The 22,212-nt window shown below is 35.5% G+C and overlaps 1 protein-coding gene across 6 annotated transcripts in view; it reads left to right on the top strand.

The window, feature by feature from the left end:
• Positions 1 to 22,212, top strand: part of RFX3 (regulatory factor X3) — a 293,286-nt gene that overhangs the window by 192,175 nt on the left and 78,899 nt on the right. For all 6 annotated transcript variants that reach the window (XM_036854090.1, XM_036854085.1, XM_036854088.1 and 3 more), the window contains one exon: positions 5,990 to 6,248. In XM_036854090.1, coding sequence (XP_036709985.1) covers positions 5,990 to 6,248 — 259 coding nt within the window. The remainder of the gene's footprint in view (positions 1 to 5,989; positions 6,249 to 22,212) is intronic.

The raw sequence follows: 22,212 nt of genomic DNA on the forward strand, positions 1-22,212 counted from the left end.
ACTATAGTCTCTTTCTTTTTTTAATGCTAGTGTGACCCATTAAATTGTGGATCATGACCCACAGTTTAAAAAATTTGTTTACACTACTTACATGTTTAGTTTTTATCTACTTTTTAAACCTCATTTGTTTCTAATGTCCTTCTCATTCATTTTAACCAACCATTCTAGACTTCTAATTCCTTCCTAAATACCAGGATCTTTCCTGTGTCATGGCTTTTGCACATGCCACACTATATCTTCCTGATACATTTTTCTTCCTGTTTTCCATAGGACTGACTTCTTTTTATCCTTTAGTTTCAACCTAAATATCTCTTCTTCAGAGGTAACATTCCTTGACTAGTTGATCTAATATGCACCCTCCCATTTATTATACTTTAATATTCTATTTTTCTCTTTCATAAATTTAAGAAAATGTCTAATGATCTTATTTCCTTTCTTATTTTTGACCACCTGCCCCTTATGTTATGCAGCCCTTATGACAGTAGAGGTCATGGTCCTTTTTTCCCAGGTGCCAGAATAGATGCTCAGTAAATATTGTTAAAAGAATGTGTACAGAGTAGCCTGAAAGCAATAAAACATTGTACCAATGTAAGATATAATGATCAACATTACTATATTCTATCTTCATAATAAATTTTATGGTGTGAAATTTGCAAGGTATTTTATTTTCTTAATTTGCCATTTTCATACCATTGCTTGATTTTGTAGTTGACTAGCTTATTGGTGAGAGGATATTCAAGACCTAGGTAAAATACAAAACACATAATTTAGAGATATTATATATCTGGACTTGTGGATAAGACACCTGAAGATAAAGAAAACAGAAAAATTGGTTATAACTAAAATAAATTGACATACATAATCATCCTAGTGAATAAGCAAGCAGGGAATATTCAGGGTCATGCTTAGTCAAGGTATATGCTAAGGCATGATGGGATGCAAACAGCACTAATTTACTGAATTCAATGGATCAGAGTCCTGACAGTTACATAGAACCTGATAATAGAGTCAGCTATGAAGAAGCGTCTGTCAGCAAGTATGCACATATCTATGTGTTTACATTCATTACTGGATACATATGCAGAACAATGGAAAGATTTCTCTTCTGCTATAGAATAATGTGACACATTATTTTCATAACGGTCTGAGGCAATCAGTAAAGAACAATCAGGGCTTCCCTGGTGGCGCAGTGGTTGAGAATCTGCCTGCTAATGCAGGGGGCACCAGTTCGAGCCCTGGTCTGGGAAGATCCCACATGCTGCAGAGCAGCTAGGCCCGTGAGCCACAATTACTGAGCCTGCGCGTCTGGAGCCTGTGCTCTGCAACAAGAGAGGCCGCGATAGTGAGAGGCCCTCGCACCGCGATGAAGAGTGGCCCCCGCTTGCCACAACTAGAGAAAGCCCTCGCACAGAAACGAAGACCCAACACAGCCGTAAATAAATAAATAAAAATTTAAAGAACAAACAAAAGGAACACAAAAACATCTTTCAAGTGTGCACAGAATTGCTTGGGAATTTAGCTGTTTCAGTAGTGTACAGTGCAGAAATAGTTAGCTGCTTTCAATCTGATATGCCAGAAATTGAGTACTTTTCTCAAACGTATGTCTTGGAAATTTCTGGGGAAATAGTGTGCAAGCAATATCTCATATGTATTCATTTTAGCAGTATGAAAGACACGTTGATCCTAGGTATCAGAATTAAAGAGTTATTATTTATAGTACCTAGAAAGAAAGAAGTGTTTATTTTTGTTGGTGGTGCCTTTTTTTTTAAACAAAATTTCTCCAGTATTTACTCAGGAGCTTAGAACATTTAGAACTGAAAAGATGGTTAGGAATTATCTGTGCCTGACTCTGGCTCTGGCTCCAGACAGGCCTCCAGCAAATGTGTTAATGCTTATCTTCTTACCCTTGAAGAACAATGATTAAGGATATTACGGTCTGCCTCTATTACCCAATCCAGTGTTTAAAAGTCTCCTCTCTTCCCCACTGCAAGTGTATAAGTGTCAGAGACAAATTCAGCAACAATTTGTGACACTTCATTTCTTAATATAATTGTGTCTTTTTTCCCCTAGAAATTACCAGTCTTTACCCCAGTGTGTGTTTATGCAAGCCTTCTCCTCAGTCCCATGGGTTATGATTGAGTAATGAGCATAATTTATGGATTAGACGTACTCTTCAGCGACTTTCACTCTTATCCTGTTCTTTGCTCATTTTTTAGCTAATGAATCATCTCCAACTAGGGGGAAGTACGGAAATCAAAGCTCTTTGCTGCCATATTTTTATGCTGACTTGAGGGCTATAGATACAGATTTTATATATCTGTGATGCATTTGTTTACATTACTATTGTTCACTGAGGACTAATTATATAAAGGAGTCATACCCCAAAGTTGGAGTGATTTAAACCCCCTGGAATGTTTCTCTTATAATAGAGTTGCAACTTGCATGATCATAGAACTTCTGAAATCTAAGTGTGCAGTGGTAAGTATCCTCCAAAATAGTCTCACCTTTTCCATCTCTATTTCTTTACCATTGCAAGTACATCTTCTGCAGATTCCATTCTGAGTAAGAGAGGAGAGTAGTGGGGTGTTAGTAAACAGTTAACTAAGGTATAAGGAACTCCCAAATAGCAACAGAAAGTCCATATGTTCCCTATACCGGCTTTTGGGACTGTTCCTCAATAGTCATTCACACGTATCATTGACATATGTAAAAACTTAAGTTCTTTTTATGTGACAGAATGGTTGAGAGCATGGGCTAAGTGCAGATTCCAAATCCATTTTTTACCAGCTGTGTGCTTTGGATAAAGCTATTTAACCTATCCAAACTTCAAGTATTCACCTTGTCTGTGGAAATAGAAATTATAACGGTACCCATCTCATAAAGTTGTAATGAAGATTAAATGAGTTAATACCTGAAAAGTACATAAAATGGTGCCTGTTGCGTAGTAAATGGTCAGTAAATATTAGCTATCGATAGCCATTATTACATGATTTATTTATAAAATCAACTTACTACTGGGGAGCGTGCTTAAGCATTTTGTTTGGACTATGGAATGGAAAGCTGGCACCATTTCCTGCATCTGTCAAAGTACTTATTTATTGCCCTATATCTATGTATACACCTTACTTGATTATACTTAAATACTAACATCAGAGTGTGTTATTTTAAGCACAGCTAAATAGGGTCACTATCATATTTAGCAGACATAAATTAAAATGACCTCACTTTTCTTTTCGCCTAAATTTGAAATCAACATGGCTGTTTTATTTTATTAAATAAATATATAATGAAAGAAATACATAAATGAGGTATCCAGCTGGGAAATACAACAAAAATGAGAAGAACTGTGTATTTTAAATGGCATTTTTCTATCTATAAAAAACACGTTCTCTATGGAGTTGTTTCTGTCACCACCCCAAACTAAAATTTGTACGTTGATCTTTGGTGGCTTTTTCTGGAAAGCAGTAACTTTACCCAGTGTGGAATACTTTTGGAGCACTCTAATTATTTTACTAAAATTTACATTAGAAATTACATTACAAATTAATTTGTAACGGGTTAAAATGACCTGTTTTAAATAATACAGAAAAATCTTGGAATAATTTAGCACAATTTCTCAATTGTGCTAACCAATTTGTTTGGTTTAACAAAACAAAAGAAGGATTTATGTTTTAGAAATTTACGGAAGTCACCATTATGTCAAATGTACTTTCAAACAGAATCATATTCTATTTGTTGGTTAGTGTGCCCACTGTGTAGCTGCAACTGTGTTAAGTGTTGAGGGTACATATGGGAATAAAACATAATTTCATGGGAGTATGAATACATGAGGAAATTAACAGTGTATAGAGAGCTGTATTTCAGGTATGCACAAGGTGTTAGGAAAGTACAGAGAACAGAACATAACAGGCCTGTGAGGAGTGGCCACAGAGGGCAAAGGGTGCGGAAAAGTAATTCTGAGATAAGGTGATGCGTGAACTGAGAGTTTAAGGGTGATTTAGACAAAAGAAGAGAGCTGAAGAAAAATGTAAAGGCCTTCTAGACAGGAAAACATGAGATATAGCAGGGAGGCAAGAGAAGATGGCACGTTACAGGGACCAGCAAAAAGGTCAGTGTGGTGTAAACGAAGAAAGCACTTGAGGACATGACTGATATCAAGTCCAGAGATCATGCAGGCATCGGCTCTGATGGTTCTTATAAGGCAGGTCAAGGGTTGTGAATTACTTCCGAAGGCAAGAGAGAATCATGGAAAGGTTTTTAAGAAAAGCTTTATTTTCATATTTGCATTTTAGAAAAATTCCCCTGGCAGCAAAGTGAAGATAGATTGGAAGAGAGCCTGAATAGAGGAAGGAAAACTAATTAGAAGGCAGTTATAATGGAGAACATTATGAGTTAAGGCAAGTGAGTACAAGAATGGAAAGGAGAATTGGAGAATTATTTAGAAGGTAAAATTAGTAGGATTTAGTGACTGATGTCAATCTGAGCACGGAAAGTCAGCAATAATTTCCAAAGCTGAGGGTTGTGGTGCTGCCCTCTGCTGAGAGGGGGAATATAGGAAAAAGAGCGAGAGAGAGAAAGAATTCCCTTTTAGGCATATGTTCAATTTTACATTTGAGACTTCCCATATATCATGGGGTTCCCTAACAGAGATAACCAGGTGGCTTTTAGAAACCTAGATTTAAAACTCTTGAAGTATAACTAGAAAGTGGAGATATCAACTTACGAGCGTGTATATGGTCATGTAGTATATGATAAAGGTATATGGTCTGAATAAACGTGAGAAAAAAATAAGAGCTGAAAATGGAGACCTCAGAAATTACCAGTATTTAATGTGCCAGAAAAATGGAGCTTCCAAAAGCTCTCGAAACATAGTGGTTAAAAAAAGTAAAAGGTGAAAAAAAAATGTCATAGAAACTAATGAACAAGAGAGGTTAGAACAGAAAGAACCTTGCACATAGAAAATGTCTGCAAATATCTACACTGAATTGTCAGTACTGCCTAGCTCTGGAATGTGGTATTGAAGATAATGACCAAAAAACTGGGAATTTTAATTTGATGTTTAAGTTTTTAAATAAAGTATTTTATACCTCTTTACTATTTTTGCAACTTCTTGTGAGCTTATACTAATTGCAAGTAAAAATAAAAGTTATGTTAAAATATAAGTTATAGTCAATTGAATATTAAAAATAAATCAGTCGAACAAGCTGCTTAATCAGGACAGAACAAGGAGGGAAAGGGCAACATGGCATGGTCAACAATATTATACTGCAGATAGGTCAAGAAAGATGAGGACTGACAGCAGCCTTTTAGCTTGGTATTTAGATGTGGTCACAAGTGACCTTATTAAAAGCACTTTCAGTGAGAGGCTAAGGGCAGAAGCTTGACTGCAGTTGTTGGGAAGCGGAAAGTGAGGACATGAGGTGGCATAGTCATCACATCAAGGAGAAACTTGAGTGTAAAGAAAATGAAAGAGTTAGGGATTTAGGGCCAATGGTAAGTGAAATCTTTGCTCAAGATCCTTATGGTGGCGAGAAAAAGATCCATGCTAGCTACCTTAGTCATGGAGGTTTACTGCAAGTCACCCAGGAGTGTGAAGTAGCGTGGGGAGCTGACTTGCAGCCCCCAGTCATTCTGGATCCCAGCTTTCCTAAAACTGGGATTTGCAGGAAGTTTTGTAAGAAATTTAAGAAGTCACGCAGCAGGATTTCTTGGAGGGAAGAGACCTGAGCTTATTTATATGCTGCAGGTAGACACCAATAGAAGCAAAAGCTCTAAAGTAGAGAAAAGTGTTAAGGTACTTATAAAGAAATGTACCTTTAGTTTGGAAAGTAAACCCAACTATTTCTGGGAATGAAGTTTCATATAAAATACAAAAACTCACCATGTTCCAAAGGCTAAGCTGATATGTTTTAAACATATATTCACACTAGAAAAAAATAAATAAGATGATATAAATAAATTTCTTTCTTTTTTTCTTCTTCTTCTAAAGCCGAACAACAACTTATCCTTACACAGAAACGCAGATGTACAGCCAAAACACTGGAGGGAATTACTTTGATACTCAAGGGAGTTCTGCACAGGTGACTACCGTGGTCTCATCCCACAGTATGGTGGGCACTGGTGGGATTCAGATGGGCGTCACGGGAGGACAACTCATCAGCAGCTCTGGAGGAACCTATCTGATTGGCAATTCAATGGAGAATTCTGGTCACTCAGTGACACATACCACTCGGGCTTCCCCAGCGACAGTAAGTATTTGAGTTTTTATTTGTTTAATTTAGGTTCTTGATAGCCTCTATTGCACATTTTTCTCTTTAGAGAGAAAAAATCCAAAACACTGGGCTGGGGCAACAATGTGTTGAGCAGTTTTAGTGTGTAATTTTTTCTAATGTATGTTAAAATCTGTACTTAAATAGTAAAATTAAAAATGTTTACCCATATGCCATATGTAAAGTCATTTTGCATTCTACCAGAGGGACACTTTGGGAAGCACTGATCTAGGTGATTCCAATGAAAAACATTTATATTGGCTCTTATCATAGGTATGAGCAAATAATATCTTAGGAACACAACTACATATTTGAGTTTTCAAGTTTTTAATATTTAATAAATATATTTATTTTGACCCAAGATATCTTAATGTGCTAAAATGCTATAATAGAAATAGTAATAAGAACCTATGCAGAATTTGATATCCTCAAACTCTGTAACCTGGCCTTTCCATTTTTACCTCAACTAAGCATAGGGAGAATAATAATTTAGAACCACCTAGCTAAAGTAGAAATGGAATTGATTTTCTAGATGTTTCATATAAAAGGGGCCTGGGGATTTGAATTAAGTGCATGTACCCCTTTTCCATAATCCTACCATATAGTTTGTTCTTATAATGAAATAGAAACAAATTGGGTAGAAAATAATTATATGAGAGGCTTTACATTTTTCATTTTGTGGATTTTCTTCATGATATAATATGTACTTGGTAAGTATGTTGTATATACTTTTTTCTGTTTGTAATGACTACATGTGTTCATACTTTCATCATTTAGTATCTTTTCCCTAATCCATTTTTTCAAGCCCTTTATTTTTAATTCACTATTTTCTGGTAACATCAGAACAGATAACTAACCGTTCTAAGTGGAGAGTTCTCTTTTTGTCATTTTTTCTTTGTATTTTTGAAGCATTTCTAATGCCCATTTCTCTCTTGCTTTTGATAACACTAAATACAGCATTTCTAAACCTTTTAGTCACTCCAGTATATTTATGTAGATTAGAAACTAAATCAAAGCTTCTCTGGACCTCAGTTCCCCTGTCAATAAAATAAGGTGTTAGTTAGACTAAATGATTTCCTAATTTCCTCTCAGCTTTAAAATCATAATATTTACCAAGGAATTGTAAAATGTTCTAGATGTAAAATAACTGTATCTTTACCATAAAAGGAAAAGAGGTAGATTAGGTACCAGTACTGTATAATGCTCCTGATACAGGCCATCCGGAAAGTGATTTTCAGTGGAAAGGGAAGTACTTGCCACTTACCAAGGCCTTAGGAAAACTGGAAAAAATGGGGAGGAAGAGTCCTTTCCCACTTTCGTTTCATCTACCCTCTCTCATGCTGGCTTACCAGCGCTCCATTCCCACCCCTCTCCTGCTTCACCTTCCCCAGGCACTGCTACTTGCCTTCACATTGAATTTTAGCTATCTGTTAAACGTCCTCATGAGCTAGATATGGGTTTACTAAATTTACTAGTGCTATCACTGAGTTAACTAAATTGATTATTCCAGGTCGTGTATATATAGGTACAAACATTAGCAGGATGAATTTTATAGCTTGATTTTTTTGTTTGTTTTTCTGTATAGTGTGTGAAAAATGGCATGACTCCTTAAGTTATCCATTACACAAATTTGGTGCAATTTTTATTATATTAATTGGTAAATTAACACAAAATAACTGACTTATAACAGCTGAGAATAGTGGGAAAACTATTTTTAAAAAATCAATTCCTAATGTCAGTTGCACATATTAATTTACACTTTTAAAAAGGCATTAATATTTAAGGTTCTGTTAAGGATGGTTTTTTGTTTTCATTTTTACAAGAAAATTTCCTTTTTAGCAAAAGGAGTTTAAAAGTTAAATAAAGAGAGAACTTTTGCATGGAAAAATCATAAGGTGTCCTCATCAAAGCACATGATAGTGACATATGATAGATACATATTATCTAAATATACATCTGCTAGTAATTATTACCTTACATTTATTACCACAGTTTATGTTTGATTTAGATCCCCTCTCAGTCGTGCTGAAGATCTTCATCTGCTTCATTCGCAGTGAGGTGGTGATTCTGTAAACAATTTCACATCTGTTCCTATCGTAAAGTTAACAAAGTTTAAGTGCTCTGACACCTATTTAAGACTTCCTCCCATCCTCCTCTTGCCAAATGCTAGAAAATTTGTGCTATGTATTATAGTTGTTTAGACTCCTAAAACTCTAGATTTTTTGGTAGGTGCCGTGTCATTAAAGGAGATTTGCTTATTTTCATGTACCTTTTTCATTCACTGTAGAACCATACAAAGAATGTCTATGAGCACAGTCTTTAAGAACCTGTTAGTCGAGATGCAAGCCATTTCTTTCCAAACATTGAGCCAGACTGTGCCATATAAATTCAGTTTTTCTGACTGTTCTTTAGTATTCAACCTATCACCCATAGCATGCCTGATGCAGCTAACTGGGTAGGAGCAGCCTCTACTATTGCCAGAATTCCTGACAGTAGTAGTCAGTTGGGCTGTTCCTTAAGAGCCTGGAATAAGTGGAATGTATACTCAGTTAATTCAGTTGATGTGAAACTAGTTAAATTTGAGGGCTTGGGAACAGCACAAACCTAATACCTTTATGTGGTTCCTGGTTACCAAGGTTTCCTGCTCTGGTTCCCAGAATAATTGCCTTAGCTGTCTCTTACATTTGACCTCTGTCTATGTAGAAATACTTTCACTTAAATTTATTAGGAATCACTTTCTGCCACAAAGAGGTTTACTCCAATGTGCAAACCAACTTCTCAGGATAAATCAGTAAAAAGAGATGATATGAAATTGAAGCCACTACTAAGAAAAATAAATGATCAGCACTTGAAATATTTTGTTACCTAGTCTAATAGTGAATATAAAACCATCTTTCTTATAATAGAAGGATCTTTACATTAATGGAGAATTTTTATTTGAGCATATGATTTACTTTAGTTTTATAACCTTAAGTGAAAAAATATTTTACATAAACATGGTTTAGTATTTCATTTTTGCTATGCATTGTAAAATGTTTCAGTTTTCAAGGTACATAGAAATTTCAGAATTTTTCAAAAGATTATTATGGTAACATATTAAATTTTATTTGATGAATATATTATGGTACAAACTACCAATATTCAGATTTGGTCAAAATACTTTTTCTCCTTTTACTGTGCTCTTTTATTTGGTCAATGGAGTCCATGTGTATAAATTATTAAATATGTATGTATGTATATATTTTTACTTATTTAAATATAAGTATAAACTTACACACATTTAAAAGGCATTTCCTGCTGATAGTATTAAATAAGAATTTTTTAAAAGATTATGTAACATTTTTTATTGGAACATCACTGGGTATGACTTCAGCTAAGTTACTAGTTGAGTAAACATTTTACATTTCATTAAATTAATGGTAGGGATCTATTTATTATTGACATTTCAGGAGAACATGGACATTAAGGTAGAAGAGTTGACTACAGTCATATCTGAACTCATTATGCGTTGATCTTCCTTCTAAATACATCTCCATAGTGTTTCCTTATGTGTCTTTATTCATTTTAAACTCTAATTTATTTTTCATCATTATTTTTTATATAACCATATTTTTTTTAGAATTTTAGAATTTTGGAACCAGAACACATTTTGCATTTGAGAATCAAAAGTTTGTGATGGTAGTTAGTGATATTTTTGTATTTATCACAACATAGTTTATCTTATACCAGACTATATAATAATAAGCAATTTGCTGTAAGAAGCTTAATTTATTCATTCCTCCATAAAATAACATTTGAATTCTTTCAATGAGATGGTTATTTATGGAGTTGTTTTTTCTTCTTGATAAGAAAACTAACTAAATTAGATTACATTAATCATTTTTGAGACTGTGATATGAAAGCTAATTTTCTACTTTTCTGTATATACATTTAGTAATTATATATGTTAAATGGCTCTTGCTAAAATTAGATCCCACCAAAGGGCACAAGGAAAATGTGTTGAAGCTAATATTGTTCATATCTCTACCTTTTTTGATTAATGAAAAATACTGTAATTTCTTTCAATTGTTTGGAGGAAAATTTGAATGTCCATCTACTGCTATATAAGTAAAAGTTTGGCCTATCTTATATAATTTATAGAAAGTTAAGAATTCATTCAAGAATTGTAGATGCTTTTATTTCTTTATCCTTGGGTTTGCATGTAAAGTTTTTATGAATTTATTTATGTGAATTAGTTATACATTCTTAAGTTGCACAATTCAAAAGATAAAAGAAATTGCATAATGCAGTGTCCCTCTCACTCCTGTTCCTCAGTTCTTCTCCGTAGAGGCAATCAAAGTTATCAAGTTCTTTGAGTATCACTCTGGAGATATTCTCTGAATGTACAAGCAGAATGTCTCTCTTTCCCTCCCTTTAGCATTTTTTTTTTTTTTTACGAATAGTAACAAAAATACTGAATCTTGCTTTTTTTTCCACCTAACGGTGTGTGTCAGAAATTTTTTAATATCAATACTTGAAGGGCTTCTTTATATTTATGGGGAAATGGCTATATTAGAAGGAGCTGAACTGCCCATTCTTCTTACCAAAGGGTAAAAAATGTTAAAATAATGTTGGATTTCTTGTTATGGCTATATAGAGATAGAAAAGCAACATAGTCACATGAGACGAAAATTTCTCTTTAATTGTCATATATAAAGATATGCTTGGAAGAAACTTTTTGTTAGAAATGTGATGTTACACATAAATCACAGTTATTTTATATATTACATATTACAGAAATAATAAATTTCTATTTTAAATAATTTTCTTAGTTTTACAGTTAGCCTGAATGATTTAAAAATGAAAGTCAAGCAAAACTACTTCTCCACTTATTTTGGCAGAAGTATGTATGTCCATTATGATCTTAGTATTTTCTGTTTTCCTGTGTCCCATTTTCCCTAGGCCAACCTGAGCTCTCAGATAAAACTCCTCAGAGAGAGTACCACAAATCTTCTGCTTTCTGCACTAAATCCTAAATTGACTGAAGGTTCTGGGACCTCATTTTCAAAGCACTTAGTAAAATGGGACTTTGAATGACTCGTAGTCTCCATTGCTTCATCTATATTCCATTCAGCTGTCAGTCAGTTTCACACTGCTCCAGCCTTGAAGCTGATAAGATCTAGAGGCAGTAATTTTATGGTTAAGGCTATAAGACATTCTACTCCTAGAAATCTTGATAAACTAGAAGGTTAAGACAAACAGAATGACGGGGCCTTCGGCTCCTCCTGAGTATAGCTGATGGATTCCCTTCTAAAGCAAAATACAATGAGTTATTTTAATTTTTAGCTATTTCATACTGAAACAGCATTTCAGAACCACAGGTGTGTTGCAACATGCCAGAAATGGCTAGATTCTGTTTCATCCAAAATCTAGATTAGGAAGGTTTAATGATGTTTGTAAATTCTACTTATAAATATGGAAGTAAACTATGTTCCAGGTGACCTGTTGTATAACTTTAACTTGATCCTTATATTTATAAATCAAATTGCAAGTTAATTTACTAGTTTGAAACTACTGTAGATTTTGAAGGAAAAAAATCACTAATGTTTCATTTATGGAGACTAGGTGACCCAGATAAAATATGAAATGTATTGGTGGCAAATTAAAATATACTGTCATCTGTGAGTTACATATGAGTCAGTATTAGACCCATAAAATTTTAATACTGCCTGTTCCACTGGCCCATGTCTTTTATTTTTATTTTAATGAGGGAAAATTCAAAATGATGCCTATGACCAATTATCAATTCTCAAATGAAAGGGAGTTTCTCCATGTTCCCATGTTTATGAGTTCATCCTCCAAAAGGATGTGATTTGGTTACCACTTTCTCAGTATGCATAACTACAGTTGTATTTATTGGCTATGGAATTATTTGGTTTCTCTTAAAATCTAGATTTTAAAAAATTATAACTGTTTATAGCCCCAAAGTTTCATGGGCTAGGGATTTTGTAATCTATCTGTAGAATGTTAAAATAATTTAACTCATTTATTTTAAATTTACCCCCTATAAGTTTTAGTAACTTTTCCCATCTGCCTTGTGAGAAAGGAGGATGTGATTTTTAATTGTGCTTTCAAAATTATAGGAAACATGCAGTTAGACAAGAGAAGGAAATATAAAATTAGGAAGGAGGTAAAGAGGTCAGAATTCGCAGATGATATGATTGTGTACCTGATAAAAATCATAGAGAATCAAATGAAAAACTGTAACAAATAATAAGAGAATTTAGTAAAGTGACTTAGTACAAAATTAATATACAAAGAAATCAATACCTTTTCTAAATACAAATGACAGTAGCTAGAAAATAATATAAGCAAAGATCTCATTTATAATAAACTCAAAATATACCAGGCAGTAAGCTAACAATATATGTGCAAGATCCAGCTGCTGAATAAAGCTTTTTAAAGTTCCTAAGGGACACAAAAAGAAGCGTGAATAATTGAAAGAGAAGTTTCAGTGTCAAACATTTTGAATCTCCCTAAATTAACTTAAAAATTTTGATATGATCCTAATCAAGATACCAATAGATTTTTTTCTTTTATAAGAAAAGCTGTTTACATAAATAAACATGCAAAATAGTGAAGAAAGTTGTATAAAAAGGAAAATAATGATGCGTGGTGTGGGACACAAACAACCCTACCAGTTATTCAAACATATATAAAATTAATAATTAAAACAGAATTGTCTAGGCACATGAATAGACCAGTATAGGCCAGTAATAGACTAAAGACCATAAATAAGCCAAATGCATATAAGAATATAACATGACAAATGTGGCATTGCCTGTCAATAGAGAAATGATGAATTATTGATAAATGATGCTTGGGACAACTGGATAACTATTTTTAAAAGAAAACTAGATTGGTTCCATACATTACTCCTTATATAAAAATTAATTTCACTTGGATGGAAAAATTTTTTAATTATTATTCTGTTGTAGTGGGGAAACATGATGTAAAATTCAGATCCTACAAAAAAATACATTGATGTGATCAACTACATAAAAGTAAAAACATTCCATATGACAGAAACCACAGCAACAAAAGGCAACAGTGAAACAACAACCTCGCATAAAGTTTTGAAATGTTATATTCAAAGCATGAATTCGTTTAATATATAGACCACTCATAGAAATCCTTCAGAAAAAAAAAGAGACCAAAATGAGGAAGGCATTTGAAGAAGCAGTTCACTGAAAAGGAAATGAAAAATAAACTACAAAGAGATACCATTTTTCATCTCTCACACAGGCAAAGTTAAAAAGTTAGTAAACCTTGGCAAAGGTGTAAAGAAACAGGCAGTCTCATTGTTCATAGTAATCTAAATTGGTACAGGATTGGAGAGCAATAAGGAAAGTTTTATTAAGATTGAAAATACACATAACCACTGACTCAGAGAGTACTTCTAGGAATTTAATCCACTGATGATACTCTTACATATGTGAAATGCTGCATAAACAACTATATTCACTGTAGAGTTATTTGTATTAGAAAAAGATTGGAAGAAGCCTAATTGTCTATCAGCAGAGAAATAGTTAAATACATTTTAGTGCATTTATCCATTCAGTGGAATTTTATATGACCATTAAAAAGAGTAAGGCAGTGTGTGTATGTGTTTACATATGTGTAGATAGAGAGAGAGGTAGATGTGGAAAGATCTCCAAATATATTGTTAAATGAAAAAGCAAGGAGTAATGTGTGTGTGTGTGTATGCGCGTGTGCATGCGCACGGCGCACGTGTGCATTTAAATAGAAATATACATTTCTATATGCTTGTGTAAGTACAAAGATATCTCTAGAAGAAGAAATGAAGGAAAAAAAGGTGGGAGGCATGTGAATATATTTTCTATTCAAAAAAAGTGATTTATTATTTTTGAAAATCTTAGGCAAGCTCTTAATGATTATAAAGTGTATCTATTTGGTCATGCTACCCAAATGCACGTAACTGAAACAATCCTTTTTTTATGTGCCCAGTATAAAGATTGTCTATGAGGTATCATGATTCAAGTTAAACCTTGATTCTAGGTTTCAGAAAAAGTCCTTCTTTATTAGACTGTTGAAAGTTTAGAGAATGAAAATATGCATTTAATTTAGTAAAGATTTCTAGGGCCATTCTTATTCAATATTTTGGAGTGAAGGTGAATGTTTGGTATACTCCTGTACTTAGAGTCTGGATTATTCTTAATCACTCACTCTCTCAAACATTTATTGAGCAATCACTATTGACCAGCCACTGTGCTTCTGTGAATATAAAGGTTTACAATATGAGTAATGGAGCTAATTTCATCACTGAAAGGTACCTAATCCTCCAAGGCAAAAATAGAAATCCACAAATAGCCCCCAAACTTCTTTTAAGTGGTTAGTTTCATTTTCTTTCTCATCACATTATTTTTTAAATCACAAATGTTAATATGTTGTAAATTGATTAATTTTAGATTCACGAAAATTGTACTTATCTTCTGATTATGTTACTAATATAAATTGCAAAATTGTCTAAATGCTGGGTAGGATTGGATAGCAAGAGAATGAAAAGGGGCAAAAATCCAAATAATACTTAAACTTTAAAACCACCCTTTAAACAGAGTTAGCAAGGGCCATTTTAGGAATGCCTGTTACCTCCCTACTTATTCTCCCTGAAGTATTAATTGCAGTCTGACCCTGGCAAAGAAGATAAATTGGATTATGTTTTAGTACAGTGTTCTCAAACTTGAGTGTACATTATGTGTGGAGCATTGATTAAATGCATGGCTGGACCCCACCCCCAAGGCTTTTGATTCAGTGTGGAGAAGGACCCAAGATGTGCATTTCTTATAAGCACCTGATGACTCTGGTAATGCTGATCCAGAATTACACTTTGAGAAAACCTCTGTTTTAGTGATTATATGAACTAAATACAAAGTGAAAATGTTCTTAGTACTCAGAATAATCTGCAAAAGGCAGATTTGAAATCTTAAATTTGAAAATATCAACTTGGCCTTAAATCCTATCACTTAATCCTAACCCAGCAGATTCCTGAAGGGTAATTGTAGCCCTGAGTGCTTATACAGTTGGTATCTCAAAATTAGTTTTATTGTCACACATCAGTAATGCCAGTTTCACAAAGTCCTGGTGAGGGTGGAGGGATGTCGGCTTTACAGAATAATCAGTGGAAGCCCAATACAACAGTCTTGGTTTCAGTTCACCTAGTTAAACCAAATGTTCTCCAAACACATTCAGTTCATGCAAGTATCTTCTCTATATGTTATTTCTTATCAATATTTCAAATTAGCTTTAGGTGGTATAAAATTGACAAAACTTCAGGCTGAAAGCATAATGATTAAAATTTTTTTCTCTAGATGTCATAAAATTATCAGTGAGTAAAAAATATTTCATGTAGTTAAGCATTTACAAGACCTAAGTAAGGTTTCTTTGCTTTAAATGCTTAGTGTATAAAGATTAAGATTTTCTCTTAGCTTTTATTCAAGAGGAGATGAAAAGCAAAGCTGCCTAGGTGTGTTTTCTGGGCATTTTTAATTTTTTTAAGAGTTAAAAGAACAACCTGTCCTGAATCTCTGAGTTAAGCTTCTTTTTAATATTGCTGTGGAGTAATATATTCATATGTTGATTTCTGTATCACTTGAATATACAACTTACAGAGCGGTGTCATATTCACAGCTTTAGCCTCAGTGAGCTGTTTCTATCTGCATTGCAGGGACACGTGGGCCCAAGAGACACCTGTAGATCCTTAGAAGGGATCCAATTACTAGAAGGGAACTGATCTAACTGCTTCGTGCAGGGCATTCAAAGTTTGGGGGCCACAATCTACAATGAGAAATACCTTTACTTTGTGGCCCAGTACTCATACACATACATACATGCATACATTCATGAGTATACATCTATATATACACACATGACTATTATATACATATATCCATTCATAGACAGAGGACTGAAACCAAAGTTCCAGGAAACAATACTTATCTGTACTGTGTGCCAGGACATTTGAGTATTTTCTACTCTATTTGATTTCTTTAATTTTTAAAAAATGCTGGTCAGGATAATTGATTTCATAACCTACTAATGGGTTACACCTTACTTTCTGAAAAGCGCTGCTTTGGACAAATTGAAGAAGAGATCAAACCATTAGCAATACAGATATGAGCCACCAGAATGCAGTGTCCATTCTTGTTTTTGGTTTTTAGTTGTTGTTGTTGTTGTTTTGCATTGCTAACAAGTGCCCAGATAATTCTAACAAGTGTCTAGGACCACTCTTGGATAAAAACCTGGGTTGTGATTATATAGACTACATGTAAAGTGAAAGGGTTTGTCTCCTTTGTGTTCCTGGTTGAAGTGCTTGCTGTAGAAGTCCCCTGCCACCCAACACACACTTATACACACCAGAACGTGGTCATTTCTAACAGGTATAAGGGTGGTGGTCACATGCTCATGTCAGCAATCACAGATACTTTTTCTTTTTTTTTTTTAATTTTATTTATTTATTTATTTATGGCTGTGTTGGGTCTTCGTTTCTGCGCAAGGGCTTTCTCCAGTTGTGGCAAGCGGGAGCCACTCTTCATAGCGGTGCGCGGGCCTCTCACTATCGCGGCCTCTGTTGTTGCGGAGCACAGGCTCCAGACGCGCAGGCTCAATAATTGTGGCTCACGGGCCCAGTTGCTCCGCGGCATGTGGGATCTTCCCAGACCAGGGCTCGAACCCGTGTCCCCTGCATTGGCAGGCAGATTCCCAACCACTGCGCCACCAGGGAAGCCCCACAGATACTTTTTCTGAACAAGCCACGAAGTAGAAATTGTTTCTGTCTTACTTGATCTCAAATGCAAACAAAATGTCAAGTCTTACAGTTCAGGAGAAAAATTACCCCAAAGGAAATTTCCAGTCTTAAGTGTATTCTCTTCATTGGGTTTCTCTAAAGAATTTACTATTCTTTCACAAGGAAACAAAAATGCTGTTTCTCTAAGAAAGTGTTAACTGGTGAGGTTAACAGAACAACCTGTATTAACAAGAAAATTCAATCATTATATAACTGTTTTTATGATGAGTAAAATTTAACTATGCATTCAAAAGTTTTTGTTCCTTTGTAACTTGATCACTTTGAAATCATTTTCAAGTAATGCTTATTACTCATATGTAAACCCTTTCCTGTTGGAAAGTAAATCTTGTTAACTGTAAATCATTTAGCAAATTTTAATTTTACAAGCCACTCCTCAGAAGATAGTTTCATTAAAAACAGTGATATTTCCTCTTGATTTATATTCTTGTTATATTTGTATAAAATGGAAATACTGTTGAACTCAGAGTGATAAACCTTGGATTCCAGTCTCATAGTTAATACCTATGTAATCTCAAGAAAGTCCCTCAATCCCAGAGAGCCTCAATTTTCTGATCTGTGAAAAGGAGATAATATTGCTTGCCTTTGCTATTTCACAAAGTTGTGAAGATCAAATGAGAATTAATGTAAAAAGGCTTTATAAATCATAAAGCATTATAGTATTACTTCTATTTTTAAATCACTTTCTTAAACAGTTCTAGAAAGGAAATAATTTCTACCATGAGACCAATTTTAATTATAGTCGTAGTTGAATATATCAATCTTGACCTTCAGTCTTTAAAAAAGATTAAAAAGCCATTTCAGAGTCAAGAGAATATGCCTTGACCTATAAAGACAATGAATAAGATGATATAATTGTTCTTTTTCCTTCTGTCTTATTGGCACATAACTGAAAGACTGGCTGATGTTTACATTAAGACAAAGTCCTAATTGTCCACATATATCATATTCTATTTGGGCCATTGAATAGATGTGCATAATGTGTATATAAATCACATGTACAGGGAATCCTCTTTTTTGCCCCATGCAACTCATGCAAAAGACTCAGCACCTCTCACTTTGAGATCAGTCTTCCTATTCCTTTTTACTGAGGGTGACTGGCATTCCCCAACAGTGATATATCCTGACGTTTGAAATAAGGTTAGCTCTAAAACAATTGGTTCCAAAGTTACTTAAAAATAAATAACTCTTTCTGTTAGAAGTAAATAATGGTGATAATAAAATTAATGTCAACAATTTTTTTTTTTTTATCAGAGATCAGGGTTTTTTTGTTTTTTTTAAAATTCATTTATTTATTTATTTATTTATTTATGGCTGTGTTGGGTCTTCATTTCTGTGTGAGGGCTTTCTCTAGTTGTGGCAAGTGGGGTCCACTCTTCATCGCGGTGCGCGGGCCTCTCACTATCGCGGCCTCTTTTGTTGCGGAGCACAGGCTCCAGACGCGCAGGCTCAGCAATTGTGGCTCACGGGCCTAGTCACTCCACGGCATGTGGGATCTTCCCAGACCAGGGCTCGAACCCGTGTCCCCTGCATTGGCAGGCAGATTCTCAACCACTGCGCCACCAGGGAAGCCCAATGTCAACAATTTTAAAAAGGCTCCGAACCTCTCCACATTTCTCTGCATTTGAAACTGAGGTTTACCTTTTTGACATCATCAACTGCCCCTAAATGAACCCTGTGCTCCAGCCAGTCTTGATTACTTGTACCTGAAGTATCTGTGAGTGGCATCAATTTTACTGAAGATGTTGTAGAGGAAAGAGCTGAGGTTTAGCATCACACTCTCCAGAGCACAGGCCCTCAAAGCCTCTCTGCACCACCTGTCCCCCCAAGTCTGTCCATTCATTCTACCAATGAGCATTCACCGCCAGTGTGCCCAGATCCCCGTCTCCTCAAATCTCTCAGCCCTTCAGCAGAGCACTTAAACCTGATACTAACTCTGCAAAACAAGGGGCCATCCTGTGATAAGGATTCTCCTTCCTTAAAAGGCAATGGGGAGCTATAAATACCAATAATAAATAACAATGGGGAATTGTAAATAATGAGGAAATGCTTTTTTTTTTTTTTACATTGTTCTCTTTAAAAGTATTTGCTGCCTTAAGGAACAATAAACAAGATGAAAAGACAACCCTCAGAATGGGAGAAAATATTTGCAAACGAAGCAACTGACAAAGGGTTAATGTCCAAAATATACAAGCAGCTCATGCAGCTCAATATCAACAAACAACCCAATCCAAAAGTGGGTGGAAGACCTAAATAGACATTTCTCCAAAGAAGACGTACAGATTGCCAACAAACACATGAAAGAATGCTCAACATCACTAATCATTAGAGAAATGCAAATCAAAACCACAATGAGGTATCACCTCACACCAGTCAGAATGGCCATCATCAAAAAATCTACAAACAATAAATGCTGAAGAGGGTGTGCAGAAAAGGGAACCCTCTTGCACTGTTGGTGGGAATGTAAATTGATACAGCCACTATGGAGAACAGTATGGAGGTTCCTCAAAAAACTAAAAATAGAACTACCATACGACCCAGCAATCCCCCTACTGGGCATATACCCTGAGAAAACCATAATTCAAAAAGAGACATGTACCACAATGTTCATTGCAGCACTATTTACAATAGCTAGAACATGGAAGCAACCTAAGTGTCCATCGACAGATGAATGGATAAAGAAGATGTGGCGAATATATACAATGGAATATTAGTCAGCCATAAAAAGAAACGAAATTGAGTTATTTGTAATGAGGTGGATGGACCTAGAGTCTGTCATACAAAGTGAAGTAAGTCAGGAGAAAAACAAATACCGTATGCTAACACATATATATGGAATCTTAAAAAAAAAAATGGTTCTGATGAACCTAGGGGCAGGACAGGAATAAAGACGCAGATGTGAGAATGGACTTGAGGACACGGAGGGGAGGGGGAAGGGTAAGCTGGGACAAAGTGAGAGAGTAGCACTCACATATATACACTACCAGATGTAAAATAGATAGCTAGTGGGAAGCAGCTGCATAGCACAGTGAGATCAGCTCAGTGCTTTGTGACCACCTAGAGGGGTGGGATAGGGAGGGTGGGAGGGAGGCACAAGAGGGAGGGGATATGGGGGTATATGTGTACGTACAGCTGATTCACTTTGATATGCAGCAGAAACTAACACAACATTGCAAAGCAATTATACTCCAATGAAGATGTTTAAATAAATAAATAAATTATGAAAAAAAGTATTTGCTGCCTTAGTAAAAGTACAATATTGATCTCTTCTTTGAGCTTGGGAAAGGAGAATATAAACAGAATATTTACTGTACATCCAGACATCATTTGACCCCTCTTCTCTGCTCTCCCAACCTCTTTTCCTAAGGGCTTAGGTGTGACTTTTCTCTGTTGTCCTTTTCAGGACACTGATTCTTGGGTGGATATCTTACAAGCCTCAAGTGACCTTGGGTGCTTAGAGACTCTCCACCTGTCCCTGGATTCCAACAAGGCAGGATTAGCATTTGAGTGACTGGAAAAGAGTTTGCAGCCTGTGTTTTAGGCCACATGTTTATCATACTGTATATCTATCCCCCATCAGGTAATAGGTGCCCTGTCCCCTTCAGGTCCTTCTTAGAGGGTTTGCTGTATCTTTGTAGGAGCTCCACTGAGCTTTATTATTTTTCCTCCTGGATGTGAAGTACAGCTTCTCCCTGTTCCTACTGATTTCTGTTCCTAATTCCTGAGAAATCATGGAAGAATTTCTTCACTGGTGCAGTCTGCAACAGACATGCATACTTTCTATATTCCAAACAAATAGGGGTTTCTTCTGCCTTACAGAGCCCAGGTATTTTTTTCCTTGAATCTACTGCACAAGAACTAAGGTCTTCCTGTTGCCATGTGGTCATATTTTTATCACATTTGTGACCATGGCACTCTGTATTTCAGAAGAAAAAATAGTTGTCATAGTCTTTAACTAGCACTCCATTCTTAGTATGGAGGGAAACCACTTTTGCCCAAATGAGGGAAACCACTTACACCATTCCCTGGGATTCTGTCTTTTGAGGATTCAGTGTTTGGTTGGGGGAGCTGAGTCACACCTGTATTTACTTTAATTCTGCAGTTCCTAACTGGTGACACAAGCTCAGACATCGTTTTCTCATAGCAACTAGTATTACCTTCCTCTCTTTCTTTGCCCAAATTAAGCTTCATTCACAGCAAAACTCATGGGTGTCCCTGCACTCTCTGATGAAAGTCTGTTTTCCTGAATAGTCTTCACTGTGAACTACTCTCAGCAAGTGCTCAAACCAGGTCTGATTTTTCGAATTATGCTCTGTAGCGCCTTGTCATGGGATACACTGCAAAGAGGTCTTTCATCTTTCTGCTAATGTGCGGTCAGAAAGAAACCTGGCCTATGCATGTAGGAAGCTCTCCACATTACCTGAGCTCTGACTCTTCAGACTTTGTCAGGCATTCTGTTGGGGTAGCATCTGAGGCTGGTGGTCTCACACTTATAATTCCTATGGCTGGAAGACTTTTCATTGATCTCTATCACTTTTCTGCCCCAGAAGCCTGCCAGTCCTCTAATATTTCAGTGGCGTGTCTAAACACAGTGCAGAATCCTCTTCTCCAGTTTCTGAAAGTGTTTCTGCAGTAGCACTGGACCAAGGGTTTCTGTCTTTGACTGATAACCACCCTCAGAGTAGATTCCCATTCTCATGGGAATCCTGTTTTAGTTGGCGAACCTGGAGGGTTTTAATTCATTCCTAGTATATTGCTAACGATCTTTTTTTAATCTTCCAGAAAAGACTGATTTTTCTAAGAATTCATGTGCTCATTGTGGCTAGAATGGTTATCAGTTTCTTACCTGCTCTTTCACATAGGGAGTTGTCTCACCCACTCCAGTAATGGCACTTAATGCTCTGTAAGCCTGTCTTTCCATGCTGAACATCTCATCTCAAATGGAACATCCCACCATTTGATCTCAGAGGAGTTGCCATAGCTTCCTATCCGATTACGAGGCAATAGTTCAGGATCATCATGAACCAGTCTAAACTGCCAATCACCATGTATCCTAGCATTAGATAATCGTGGAGAAGAAAT

Source organism: Balaenoptera musculus, chromosome 6 (assembly GCF_009873245.2).
Source record: "Balaenoptera musculus isolate JJ_BM4_2016_0621 chromosome 6, mBalMus1.pri.v3, whole genome shotgun sequence".
Lineage (NCBI taxonomy): Eukaryota > Metazoa > Chordata > Mammalia > Artiodactyla > Balaenopteridae > Balaenoptera > Balaenoptera musculus.